Genomic DNA, 13,287 nt, shown 5'->3' with positions numbered 1-13,287 from the left:
TTTCTGCCAGTACTTAAGATGGTGGGGACAATTGTGGGGTGGGGAAGGGAAGGGAGCTGTTTGGGAGGGATCAGGGGGTCTGATGTGTCAGGTGGGAGGCTGATCTCTACACTAAAGCTAAAATTAACCCTGCAAGCTCCCTACAAACTACCTAATTAACCCCTTCACTGCTAGCCATAATACACGTGTGATGCGCAGCAGCATTTAGCGGCCTTCCAATTACCAGAAAGCAACGCCAAAGTCATATATGTCTGCTATTTCTGAACAAAGGGGATCCCAGAGAAGCATTTACAACCATTTGTGCCATAATTGCAAAAGCTGTTTGTTAATAATTTCAGTGAGAAACCTAAAATTGCGAAAAATTTAAGTTTTTTTTAAATTTGATCGCATTTGGCGGTGAAATGGTGGCATGAAATATACCAAAATGGGCCTAGATCAATACTTTGGGTTGTCTACTACACTACACTTAAGCTAAAATTAACTCTACAAGCTGCCTACATGCTCCCTAATTAACCCCTTCACTGCTGGGCATAAAACACGTGTGGTGCGCAGTGGCATTTAGCAGCCTTCTAATTACCAAAAAGCAACGCCAAAGCCATATAAGTCTGCTATTTCTGAACAAAGGGGATCCCAGAGAAGCATTTACAACTATTTGTGCAATAATTGCATAAGTTGTTTGTAAATAATTTCTGTGAGAAACCTAAAGTTTGTGAAAAAGTGAACATTTTTTTTTTATTTGATCGCATTTGGTGGTGAAATGGTGGCATGAAATATACCAAAATGGGCCTAGATCAATACTTTGGGTTGTCTACTACACTACGCTTAAGCTAAAATTAACTCTACAAGCTGCCTACATGCTCCCTAATTAACCCCTTCACTGCTAGGCATAAAAAACTTGTGGTGCGCAGTGGCATTTAGCAGCCTTCTAATTACCAAAAAGCAACGCCAAAGCCATATAAGTCTGCTATTTCTGAACAAAGGGGATCCCAGAGAAGCATTTACAACCATTTATGCCATAATTGCATAAGTTGTTTGTAAATAATTTCTGTGAGAAACCTAAAGTTTGTGAAAAAGTGAACAATTTTTTTTTTATTTGATCGCAATTGGCAGTGAAATGGTGGCATGAAATATATAAAAATGGGCCTAGATCAATACTTTGGGTTGCCTACTACACTACACTTAAGCTAAGATTAACTCTACAAGCTGCCTTCATGCTCCCTAATTAACCCCTTCACTGCTGGGCATAAAACACGTGTGGTGCGCAGTGGCATTTTGCAGCCTTCTAATTACCAAAAATCAACGCCAAGGCCATATAAGTCTGCTATAATGGCATGTCTGGCACACAGTGTTGGGGCAAGGGTCCATCTGACCACTGATACCTGGTCTGCAAAGCCTGGTCAGGGCAGGTATATCACCTACACTGCGCACTGTGAAGTGGGCGTAACCCTTACACTACCTGATCGATACAACATCATACCTGATGTTTTAAAGCACGTTATTCCAAACAATTTAGGAATGTTAGGTGATTTATGCCCTTTATGGATTAAAACCAGACTCTGCATCAACTATGTAATTTTCCATGGGAGTTTTGCCATGGATCCCCCTCCGGCATGCCACAGTCCAGGTGTTAGTCCCCTTGAAACAACTTTTCCATCACTATTGTGGCCAGAAAGAGTCCCTGTGGGTTTTAAAATTCGCCTGCCTATTGAAGTCTATGGCGGTTCGCCCGGTTCGCCGGTTCGCGAACGTTTGCGGAAGTTCGCGTCCGCCGTTCGCGAACCCAAATTTTTAGGTTCGTGACATCACTAGCTCAACTGCTTCAAAAATATATTTTCTAAAATCTTGTTTTCAGAATGAAACAAAATATAGTAATGATTATAAAGGCTTAGATTTATAGGGATAGATTTATCAAGCAGCGGATGCTGGAATCTACCCCTGAAGTTTCAGGTCCGCTTGAAACATAAGTTAAGAAGCAGCGGTCATAAGACCGCTGCTTCTTAACTAGTGATGTCGCGAACATAAAATTTTGGGTTCGCGAACGGCGAACGCGAACTTCCGCAAAAGTTTGCGAACTGGCGAACCGGGAGAACCTCCATACACTTCAATAGGCAGGCAAATTTTAAAACCCACAGGGACTCTTTCTGGCCACAATAGTGATGGAAAAGTTGTTTCAAGGGGACTAACACCTGGACTGTGGCATCCCGGAGGGGGATCCATGGCAAAACTCCCATGGAAAATTACATAGTTGATGCAGAGTCTGGTTTTAATCCATAAAGGGCATAAATCACCTAACATTCCTAAATTGTTTGGAATAACGTGCTTTAAAACATCAGGTATGATGTTGTATCGATCAGGTAGTGTAAGGGTTACGCCCGCTTCACAGCGCACAGTGTAGGTGATATACCTGCCCTGACCATGCTTTGCAGACCAGGTATCAGTGGTCAGATGGACCGCTGCCCCAACACTGTGTGCCAGACATGCCATTATAGCAGACTTATTTGGCTTTGGCGTAGTGTAGTAGACAACCCAAAGTATTGATCTAGGCCCATTTTGGTATATTTCATGCCACCATTTCACCACCAAATGCGATCAAATAAAAAAAAATTGTTCACTTTTTCACAAACTTTATGTTTCTCACAGAAATTATTTACAAGCAACTTATGCAATTATGGCATAAATTGTTGTAAATGCTTCTCTGGGATCCCCTTTGTTCAGAAATAGCAGACTTATATGGCTTTGACGTTGCTTTTTGGTAATTAGAAGGCTGCTAAATGCCACTGCGCACCACATGTGCTTTATGCCCAGAAGTGAAGGGGTTAATTAGGGAGCATGTGGGCAGCTTGTAGAGTTAATTTTAGCTTAAGTGTAGTGTAGTAGACAACCCAAAGTATTGATCTAGACCCATTTTGGTATATTTAATGTCACCATTTTTCACAAACGTTAGGTTTCTCACAGAAATTATTTACAAACAACTTATGCAATTATGGCATAAATGGTTGTAAATGCTTCTCTGGGATCCCCTTTGTTCAGAAATAGCAGACTTATATGGCTTTGGCGTTGCTTTTTGGTAATTAGAAGGCTGCTAAATGCCACTGCGCACCACACATGTTTTATGCCCAGCAGTGTAGGGGTTAATTAGGGAGCAGGTAGGCAGCTTGTAGAGTTAATTTTAGCTTAAGTGTAGTGTAGTAGACAACCCAAAGTATTGATCTAGGCCCATTTTGGTATATTTAATGCCACCATTTCACCGCCAAATGCGATCAAATAAAAAACAATTGTTCACTTTTTCACAAACTTTAGGTTTCTCACAGAAATTATTTACAAACAACTTATGCAATTATGGCATAAATGGTTGTAAATGCTTCTCCGGGATCCCCTTTGTTCAGAAATAGCAGACTTATATGGCTTTGGCATTGCTTTTAGGTAATTAGAAGGCTGCTAAATGCCACTGTGCACCACACGTGTTTTATGCCCAGCAGTGAAGGGGTTAATTAGGGAGCATGTAGGCAGCTTGTAGAGTTAATTTTAGCTTAAGTGTAGTGTAGTAGACAACCCAAAGTATTGATCTAGGCCCATTATGGTATATTTAATGCCACCATTTCACCGCCAAATGCGATAAAAAAAAAAAAAAATGTTCACTTTTTCAGAAACCTTAAGTTTCTCACAGAAATTATTTACAAACAACTTATGCAATTATGGCATAAAAGGTTGTAAATGCTTCTCTGGGATCCCCTTTGTTCAGAAATAGCAGACTTATATGGCTTTGGCGTTGCTTTTTGGTAATTAGAAGGCTGCTAAATGCCACTGCGCACCACATGTGTTTTATGCCCAGCAGTGAAGGGGTTAATTAGGGAGCATGTAGGCAGCTTGTAGAGTTAATTTTAGCTTAAGTGTAGTGTAGTAGACAACCCAAAGTATTGATCTAGGCCTATTTTGGTATATTTCATGCCACCATTTCACCGCCACATGCGATCAAATAAAAAAAAAATGTTCACTTTTTCACAAACTTTAGGTTTCTCACAGGAATTATTTACAAACAATTTATGCAATTATGGCATAAAGGGTTGTAAATGCTTCTCTGGGATCCCCTTTGTTCAGAAATAGCAGACTTATATGGCTTTGGCGTTGCTTTTTGGTAATTAGAAGGCTGCTAAATGCCACTGCGCACCACACGTGTTTTATTCCCAGCAGTGAAGGGGTTAATTAAGGAGCATGTAAGCAGCTTGTAGAGTTCATTTTAGCTTAAGTGTAGTGTAGTAGACAACCCAAAGTATTGATCTAGGCCCATTTTGGTATATTTCATGCCACCATTTCACCGCCAAATGTGATCAAATTTAAAAAAAAACTTAGATTTTTACGCAATTTTAGGTTTCTCACTGAAATTATTTACAAACAGCTTTTATGGCAATTATGGCACAAATGGTTGTAAATGCTTCTCTGGGATCCCCTTTGTTCAGAAATAGCAGACATATATGACTTTGGCATTGCTTTCTGGTAATTAGAAGGCCGCTAAATGCTGGCGCGCATCACATGTGTATTATGGCTAGCAGTGAAGGGGTTAATTAGGTAGTTTGTAGGGAGCTTGCAGGGTTAATTTTAGCTTTAGTGTAGAGATCAGCCTCCCACCTGACACATCAGACATCCTGATCCCTCCAAAACAGCTCCCTTCCCTCCCCCACCCCACAATTGTCCCCGCCATCTTAAGTACTGGCAGAAAGTCTGCCAGTACTAAAATAAAAGGTTTTTATTTTTTTTAATTTTTTTTAGCATATTTACATATGCTGTGGTTTAGCATCCCCCCTTAGCCCCCAATCTCCCTGATCCCCCCAAAACAGCTCTCTAACCCTCCCCATATGCCTTATTGGTGGCCATCTTGGGTACTGGCAGCTGTCTGCTATTATTTCACAGTCAAAAAAGTGTTGTTTTTTTAAATGTACACTACTGTTACACCAGATATGAGTGGTGGCACTGGGCAAGTGGGCACAGTATACGCTGTGAGCCTGACACACACGCTGGCAGGCAGGCAACTGCAATTAGATTACACAGGAAAAAAAAAAAAGCACTGTGAGGTACAGGGTCAAAGTTTACTCAATGATGAGGAATAGGGGGCGGACCAAACATCGCATATGTTCGCCATCCGCGGCGAACGCGAACATGCTATGTTCGCCGGGAACTATTGGCCGGTGAACTTTTCGCGACATCACTATCCTTAACTCATCCACCACCTCTAAGGTGGCGGACATCAATCATCGGATACAAATTGTGAGGTCAATGCTGAAAATAAATTTTGGGGCCCCTTACTTAACCAATGATCAGGCCCCCCTTTGACATGCGCAATTTTAGACCATGTGACTAAAACGTATATGCACTTTATTCTTAAGTGTAGTCAAACTTGGAAATGTTGTGATGGTAGTAACACACAAACACAGAACTCAGTAGTTTGGTCAAAATGTCCTAAAAAGGAACAGACAATGGAACTACACAAACTCAAACACAAACTTACACATACACCCAAGGAAACACCCACAGAGACAGTCTCAGAAAAAACACAAAGACATACACACTCACATACATCCACAGAAAACACACAAAGACACACACACACACAGAGAGACACTCACAGAAAACACACAAAGACATACATACACACACACACCCTCACAGAGACATCCACAGAAAATGCACAAAGACAGACACATAAACCCTCACACAGAGACCCACAGAAAAGAAATACATACACACTCATAGAGACACCAACAAAAGCACAAATACATAAATACAGATACCCACAGAAACACTCACAGGAGGTAAAATGTCTGCACATTGTTCAACAGTGTGTGACATGCATGATAAAAAAAATAGCAGAAATTAAAAGAGATCACTTTTTAAAGAATCATATTTGTAAATGTGCAAACACAAATACTTGAATTCAAAATTGTACATTAGTGATCTGTCAGAAGGGATAGATGAAGAAAAGTACTTTTGAAAGGTTGACATATGTTTGCGGGTTTTTCCCCCCCATTTTCCCAACCAAGAGCACCACTTCAAATCTGTCAGCTGTACTTATGGATTTTAAAAATGTTGTACTCTATATGGTCTTGGTGGAACCATAAACTGTGGTACTCAGTCTCATACCATTAGATCTGGTTAAATGCAGCATTTAAGCTTGTTTGTATGTATTTCAAAATTAAGTCAGCTGTAGTATAAACTGAACAGTGTTAAGTTAACCTGTCTCATTTCAAACACTGAGCAATCTTAGCCGGAGAGTACAACATTTTATGCAGATGTAAAAATCTTAGATAAAATGCCTCCTGGCATCTGGAAAGTCCTCACATAAAGGGGCAGTAAATATAAATGTAAAATATATATATAAATTAAAAAAATCATATCTGCCAAAACGGCACCTACCATTTATGTATTGAGGAGCAAACATTTCTGCATGGTTTTAAATATAGAATTTCTACAGCATTGTCAAATAATCATAAATACACTGAATTTACCATTTTAAATTGCACAAATAAATAAAAAAACAATACAAACAAAAATACTTACTCTGCAAATGAAAGTGATCTGCCATCTGACTCACACACACTGTACAAACTGAAGTGCCAAGTCTGTCTCACACTGTGCATAGTGGTTTAGTGCACACTCAGAAATCCTCTCAAATGCTAATGCTTTACTCGTTGTAATGATATTTCCCCACGCTTAATAGCAATCTACTGTAGCGACCTCTGGTGGCTGCCAAAATGTAAAATATATATATATATATATATATATTTTTTATTAAATAATAGTTGTGATTGCTTTATGGGGACCCCCTCACCCACTGGGCCCCTGACAGGAGTCACCCTATTCACCCCCTGATGGCGGCCCTGAGAGGAACTATTACTTATTTGCTCCTACAATCTTAGAATATAATTAAAACATGATTTTACTAGCATTATAAGATAAGTTTATTTCACATTTCAAACTTATCATAAGTTATACATAAATATATATTTTTTTGTATTATGAACTTTTTATGTAGAGAAAGACTGGTGCCATGCTAACCAGTAGACTAAATAAAACAATGTGCAAGACAAATAGCAAAGGCAATGTAGAGGAGATACCTTTAATATATACTATATGAAAGAAAGTATGTGGATACCCCTACTAATTATTATGATCTGGTGTTTCAGCCACACTCATTGCTAACAGGTGCATAAATTCCAGCACCTAGCCATGAAATCTCTATAGATACACACTGGCAGTACAACAGGTCATACTGAAGAGCTCAGTGACTTTAAACCTGGCTCTGTCATAGGGTGTCACCTTTGCTACAAGACAGTTTGTGAAATTACTGTCTTACCAGATCTGCCCCTGTCAAATATAAGTGTTATTAATTTGGAAGAATCTAGAAGCAACCACAGAACAGGGTTGGACAGCTGAAATTTACAGAAGGGCGCTGTTGAGAAATAAAGTGTGTAGCGCATAACATTTGCCTATCATCTCTCACTACAAAATTTCAAACTGTGTCTAGAACCAACATCAGCACAAGAACTCTGCATTGGGAGCTTAATAAAATGGGTTGCCATGGCTGAGCTGCTGAACTTAATCCTCACATCAACATGCACAATGCCAAGCTTTGGCTTGAGTGGTGTAAAGCATGCTGCCACTGGACTCTGGGGCAATGAAAATATGATCTTTGAAGTGATGAATACAACTTCACTATTTGGCAGTCTGATGGAAGATCCTGGGTGTTGTGGATGCAAAAAGAATGCAACCTACCACCATTTATTGTGCTTATTGTAACGTTTTCTAGAGGAGGAATAATAGTCTGAGGCTGTTTTTCAGGGTTTAAACTAGGTTCTAGTAAATAGTCATTAGAACTCTACAGGATAAAAAAACATTTTATACAGTTGGATACTTCCAACTTTGTGGCAACAATTTGGGGAAGGCCCTTTTCTGTTCCAGCATGACTGTGCAGAAAGCCAGGTCCATGGTTTGACGTGTGGAGGAACTTGAGGGACCTGCACAGAGCCCTGACCTCAACCCCACACTTTTAGGATGAACTGAAATGCTGATTGTGAGCTAGACAATCTCATTCAACAGCAGTGCCTGACTTCACAAACGCTCTTTTGGCTGTATGGGCACAAATACCCACATACACACTAAAAAATCTCATGGAACATCTTCTAAGAAGAGTAGGAGTGGTTATATCTACAAAGTAGTAGGGGGGTCAACTTGATACTAATGCCAATAGTTGTGGAATGAGTTGTCTAATAAGCTCATATAGATGTGATGGTCAGTTATCCACATAGCTTTGGCCATAAAGTGTATAGGTGCATAGCCTATCCCAATCCATTTAAATCCAATAGAACAGAGTTTTGCAAAGCTTTTCACATATCACTAATGATAAATATACAGTATGTATTTCAAATTATACTACAAACATTTATGAGAAAATATATCTGAATAATTTTTTTTACTCACAAGTATAACGATTCTTCATAAGTAGTTACGTGAACTTTACTAAAATAGGTGAAATAATGTAATGATGTAAAAACACAGTAAGAGGATGTCTTAATTAAGCAAATTATTGACAGCTATATTGGTCATGACTGTGCAATCATTAATCATGTTTATTCCTAATTGCAGGGCTGGAAATAATGTAGCAATCAATGCTAATAATGGTAGTTTCATCAGCACGCTCACTCTCCAGTTGTTTGTGGTAAGCCATTGAGTACATTTATTATTCCAGGAACAAATTGGAGTTGTATCATAAATATCTTACAGTTTTATAACCCTTTCTGCTTAATCATTTTTGAAGTCAATGGATGCAATATTTGTAATAGAAAATGAACTGTCATCATCAGGGTTTCAAATAATTTTTTCCCTCCAAGTAAATCTCTCTTTAGATTTTTTTTGCATTGCGTTCCATATTGAGGGCGTGAAACTATTCTTTGAATAGTGCCTGGCAAAATAGGCAAATGTCCCCATAATATGTTTAGATTTTGTATATAATATAAAAGTACCTATTAAAAATCATCCAGTGGCTTGTTCAATGATTATTTTATTTTAGATAATATCTCTATTGCTTACATTGAGACTGAAAATGTAAAGCTTGTGTGTGACGTGTATTCAGTCATATGACTCCATTTATCTTAAAGGGACATTGTACACTAGATTTTTCTTTGCATAAATGTTTTGTAGATGACCTATTTATATAGCCCATCTGGGAGTGTTTTTGTAACAATGTATAGTTTTGCTTATTTTTTTAAGAACATTGTGCTGATTTTCAGACTCCTAACCAAGTCCCACAGTGCCAGATTTATACATGCGTTTACAGACTCCTGAAGGCTTCTGTTTATGTTATCTACCTTTTTATATGCAGGGGAGGGTGCTAAACTGGGAGCTTCTAAGTAAGTTTTTAAAAGGTATTATACTGGATTTTTAGATCAGTATCTGTGTATATTCTTCTTTATAGTAGTGTCTATTACATACAGTTATATGAAAATTGGTGTATACTGTCCCTTTAAGGTAAATCAAAATAACAGAGAGTGGGTACAGCACAACCATAAAGCAGGGTGCTCGTGCAAACCGGGGACACTGTCAAGTCCCCAAGGGAATATGTAGAAAAAATGAGTCCCTTTAAGGTAGGTCAGACAAGGTTACCAGATAGGTAACTTGTCTGCCTGTGTTTGCACTGAGTAAACAGTGAATTCTGCTCACCTGCTACTCCAGTTTATTATTTTGAATACAAGTGCTTGTGCAATAGTGTCTTCTATTCTTGTGTGACCTGTCAATAACCCACACACAAACAAGCTCAGGGTTGTTTAACGTTGCCACCTATGAGGTACCAGGAAGGTTTGGAAGCCATTTCTTAACTAGCATTTACCGGGCTAGCATGAGTGACCCTGCACCATAAGAGCTCCACAAATGATGGATCCTATAATCTACAGCAAAGCTTACCAATACAATAGAAAGCAACAGAACAATAATGCACCCAATCCTTTAAATTAACTTCTCTGTCTATAAACTTAATTGCATGCTTTTTAATTAAAGAAGCAATTAATGGTTTACAAAACATGTCACTTTTGAATTTGTTGAAGACGTTTCTATTAAAATAACTGTTTGTAAAGGAGACCATACAAGTCTGTGGGTGGTTAGATTTTTTTTTCAGAGAAAGAGCAAATACAATTAGGGGCAAGGCCAAAGGAAAAAAAAGAGGCACAGATAGAATGAGACAGAGAGGGGGATGGAGAAATATATAGAGAGAGGGATAATAATAGAAAATGAGGGAAAAGAAAGAGAGAGATAGATAGAGAAAGAAAGTAAGAGAGGGATATAAGAAAAAGTGAAACAGACAGAAAAGAAGAGAGAGAGAGAGAGAGAGAGAGAGATAGAGAGAGAAAGGACAAAATAGATTAAGAGAGGATAGAAATAGAGAGTAAGATGAATATAAGAAAAAGAGTAAGAGGAAAAGAAAGACACACAGTGAATAATATATAAACTTATTACCTCTTTGTGTCAGCTACATGCACAAACAGACTACAAATGAAATGTATGCCCTCAGCAGCCACTTTATTCCAGCAATATAAATACACATCAATCCCTAGAGAAGACCAATACCCCAATGTCCTATTTATGCCAGACATGTGGCTACTTCAGTTTGCAAGACAATCTAAGGTCCAGCTATACCAGTCTAGAACATGCACCAGAGCACAGATCAGATAAATGTCCCCTACAGTACATTTCACCATTTATGAGAACAATCAGATTCTAAACCCAAAGAGTATATCCAGCCACAAATTTAAGCCAGCTTTATGTAAATATTTATGTGGTCCTTAAGAGGACTAAAAAAATCATTATTTTAGATAAAAGTGAATTTAGTGACACCTATATATGTTACTGATGTACCAGTTTAAATACTTGAATCCTCATAACATGTTCCCACAGAGTTGTAACAGAATAAAGCATGGCACATATTAAAAAATAAAATATAATAAATATAACATTTGTAATGTCTAAAACCAGTAAGAATATTAGTCACTTTTAGTGACTAAAGTCCTTCAAAATATGTTTTTCATACGCGCATTCTATAATTTGCATGTTATTCCATTAAGTCTTCTTTTTCTAATCAGAAGAAAGACAGATATATAATAGTATAATATATCACTAAACCAGGGGTTATAGTTGTAACTATAACTCCAGAAGGATTCTGTCTGATGGGAAGTACAATGAGCGGCTTTCCAGACAGTTTTCCATGTAGTAATTACTAAGTTTTCCATGTAGTAATTACTAAGTATGATTCTCTACCTTTGTTAAATTGTTCTAAGGCTGTGTGGCTTACTTTTTAGTCTAACCTCATTAATTACGTAGGGCTAGATTACAAGTGGTGTACTGGTCATATTTTACATTCCTATGTTGTTGTTTTTTTATTATTAATGATATATATATATATATATATATATATATATATATATATATATATATATATATAATAATGTTAATGTAAAATATGTATATATATAGGAATACAGGCAAAATCTAGAACACAAACCTGTCTTAAGGGTATATTGTGTATCCATAAAAAAGCAGGCAGCACAGGAAACTTTGTAACAAGCCTTTTAATCCACAAAGTGTAAAGTAGTAGGGCCTTAACCCAAAACGTTTAGGTTCTGAAACAAACCGTTCTCTTCCATGGGCTCCATTTGATAAAGTTTTGTTTCAGAACCAAAACGTTATGGGTTAAGGCCCTACTACTTTACACTTTGTGGATTAAAAGGCTTGTTACAAAGTTTCCTGTGCTGCCTGCTTTTTTATGGATACACAATATACCCTTAAGACAGGTTTGTGTTCTGGATTTTGCCTGTATTTACTTCTGCTGCAGAGCACCAGGCTGCTCGATGGATGGTGTGTGCCACTTTGCCTAATTCTATTTATATATATATATATATAGGAATATACTGTATATACAGGTATAGATATATATATATATATATATATATATATATATATATATATATATATATATATATATATATATATATATAGAGAGAGAGAGAGAGAGAGAGAGAGAGAGAGAGAGATGTATTAACATTGACCTGTATAAGAAGAACATTGGGATGTAAAATATTTACAGTAAATACACAGTAAAATACATTATTAAATATTATTATACAATTACTATTTAGACACAAAACAAACACACCCACACATCTATTATAGCCCATTGCAGGCAAATACAAATGCATGGCCATGTACCATATAGCTTTGAACCCTTATAAATATTTTCAATTAAATATTTATATGACTAATTGGTATCATATAGTGTTTATATGAGTGTAACTGTATATTTTAAAGTATTTATGTTGTTTGGTGCAACTTTTATTTTAGCCCTAACCCTTAGGCAAGGTTTTCAGTCACTCTAACCAAACTAGCATCAAATGCGATTGTAGTCTCACATTCGTTTTTACTTTCAACTTGTATTATGAGTGCAAATGAATGTGTACTCTAACGTGTAATCTAGCCCTTAGTTAGTAATACAATACCCAAATAATAGTGATTTTATCCTGTCTAATCCACTTACACAGACCAGTGATTTATCTATATATTTTAATTCGCAGTGCTTACCTATTCTTTGGTGGTTTATTTGTCATTCTTCCCACCATCTTAGTATTGCATTGTTACACTTCCTATACATCTTCTTATCCATTTCCTAGTAATTTACAAGATGGCTGCCATTAGACAGATGATACTTAGTATGCTCAATAATTCCACTCATGCTTGGTATCAACGTTGTATTGTAATTACATTCAGCAGTGGTCACTATTTGTTTACTCATTAAAGAATATGGGTACTACTCACATCTATTTCCACTGTGCTCTTTATGCTCATACAAGTTATTATGAAGCCCCGTGTATCAAAGAAAGGGCTTTTCCATTATTGCCTGGGTCACAAATATATATATATTATATACATATATATACATAGATGTGAAAGTCTTTTTTTAATTTAAATATATAATTAGTGTTACTTTATTTATTGACTTTATCATTTTTGTTTTTTAAGTGTGTGCTTTTTATTACAGGATAGCACATATTCAAGATATCTAAGTATACCAACTACTGGAATAAAACTAAACTCAACAGTATATGTTGAAGTGAAGGCAGTGAACCTCACAGAAAAGTAAGTGGATGAACATGAGCATAAATGTGTAAAACTGTTTTTTATCTCAAATACTGGGCAATGGATGTTTTAAAAGCCAGAGCATAGTCTTCATACAACACTGTATTTAAATAGTAA

The 13,287-nt window shown here is 37.1% G+C and overlaps 1 protein-coding gene across 1 annotated transcript in view; it reads left to right on the top strand.

The window, feature by feature from the left end:
• The window catches only part of LOC128651897 (zona pellucida-like domain-containing protein 1), a 69,901-nt gene that overhangs the window by 23,171 nt on the left and 33,443 nt on the right, over nt 1–13,287 (top strand). Inside the window, exons 5-6 of the mRNA XM_053704864.1 lie at nt 8,638–8,710; nt 13,073–13,170. Coding sequence (XP_053560839.1) covers nt 8,638–8,710; nt 13,073–13,170 — 171 coding nt within the window. The remainder of the gene's footprint in view (nt 1–8,637; nt 8,711–13,072; nt 13,171–13,287) is intronic.

This window comes from Bombina bombina, chromosome 3 (genome assembly GCF_027579735.1).
Source record: "Bombina bombina isolate aBomBom1 chromosome 3, aBomBom1.pri, whole genome shotgun sequence".
Lineage (NCBI taxonomy): Eukaryota > Metazoa > Chordata > Amphibia > Anura > Bombinatoridae > Bombina > Bombina bombina.
The sequence above is the reverse complement of the archived record's forward strand: the minus strand, read 5'-3'. Positions and strand labels throughout refer to the sequence as shown.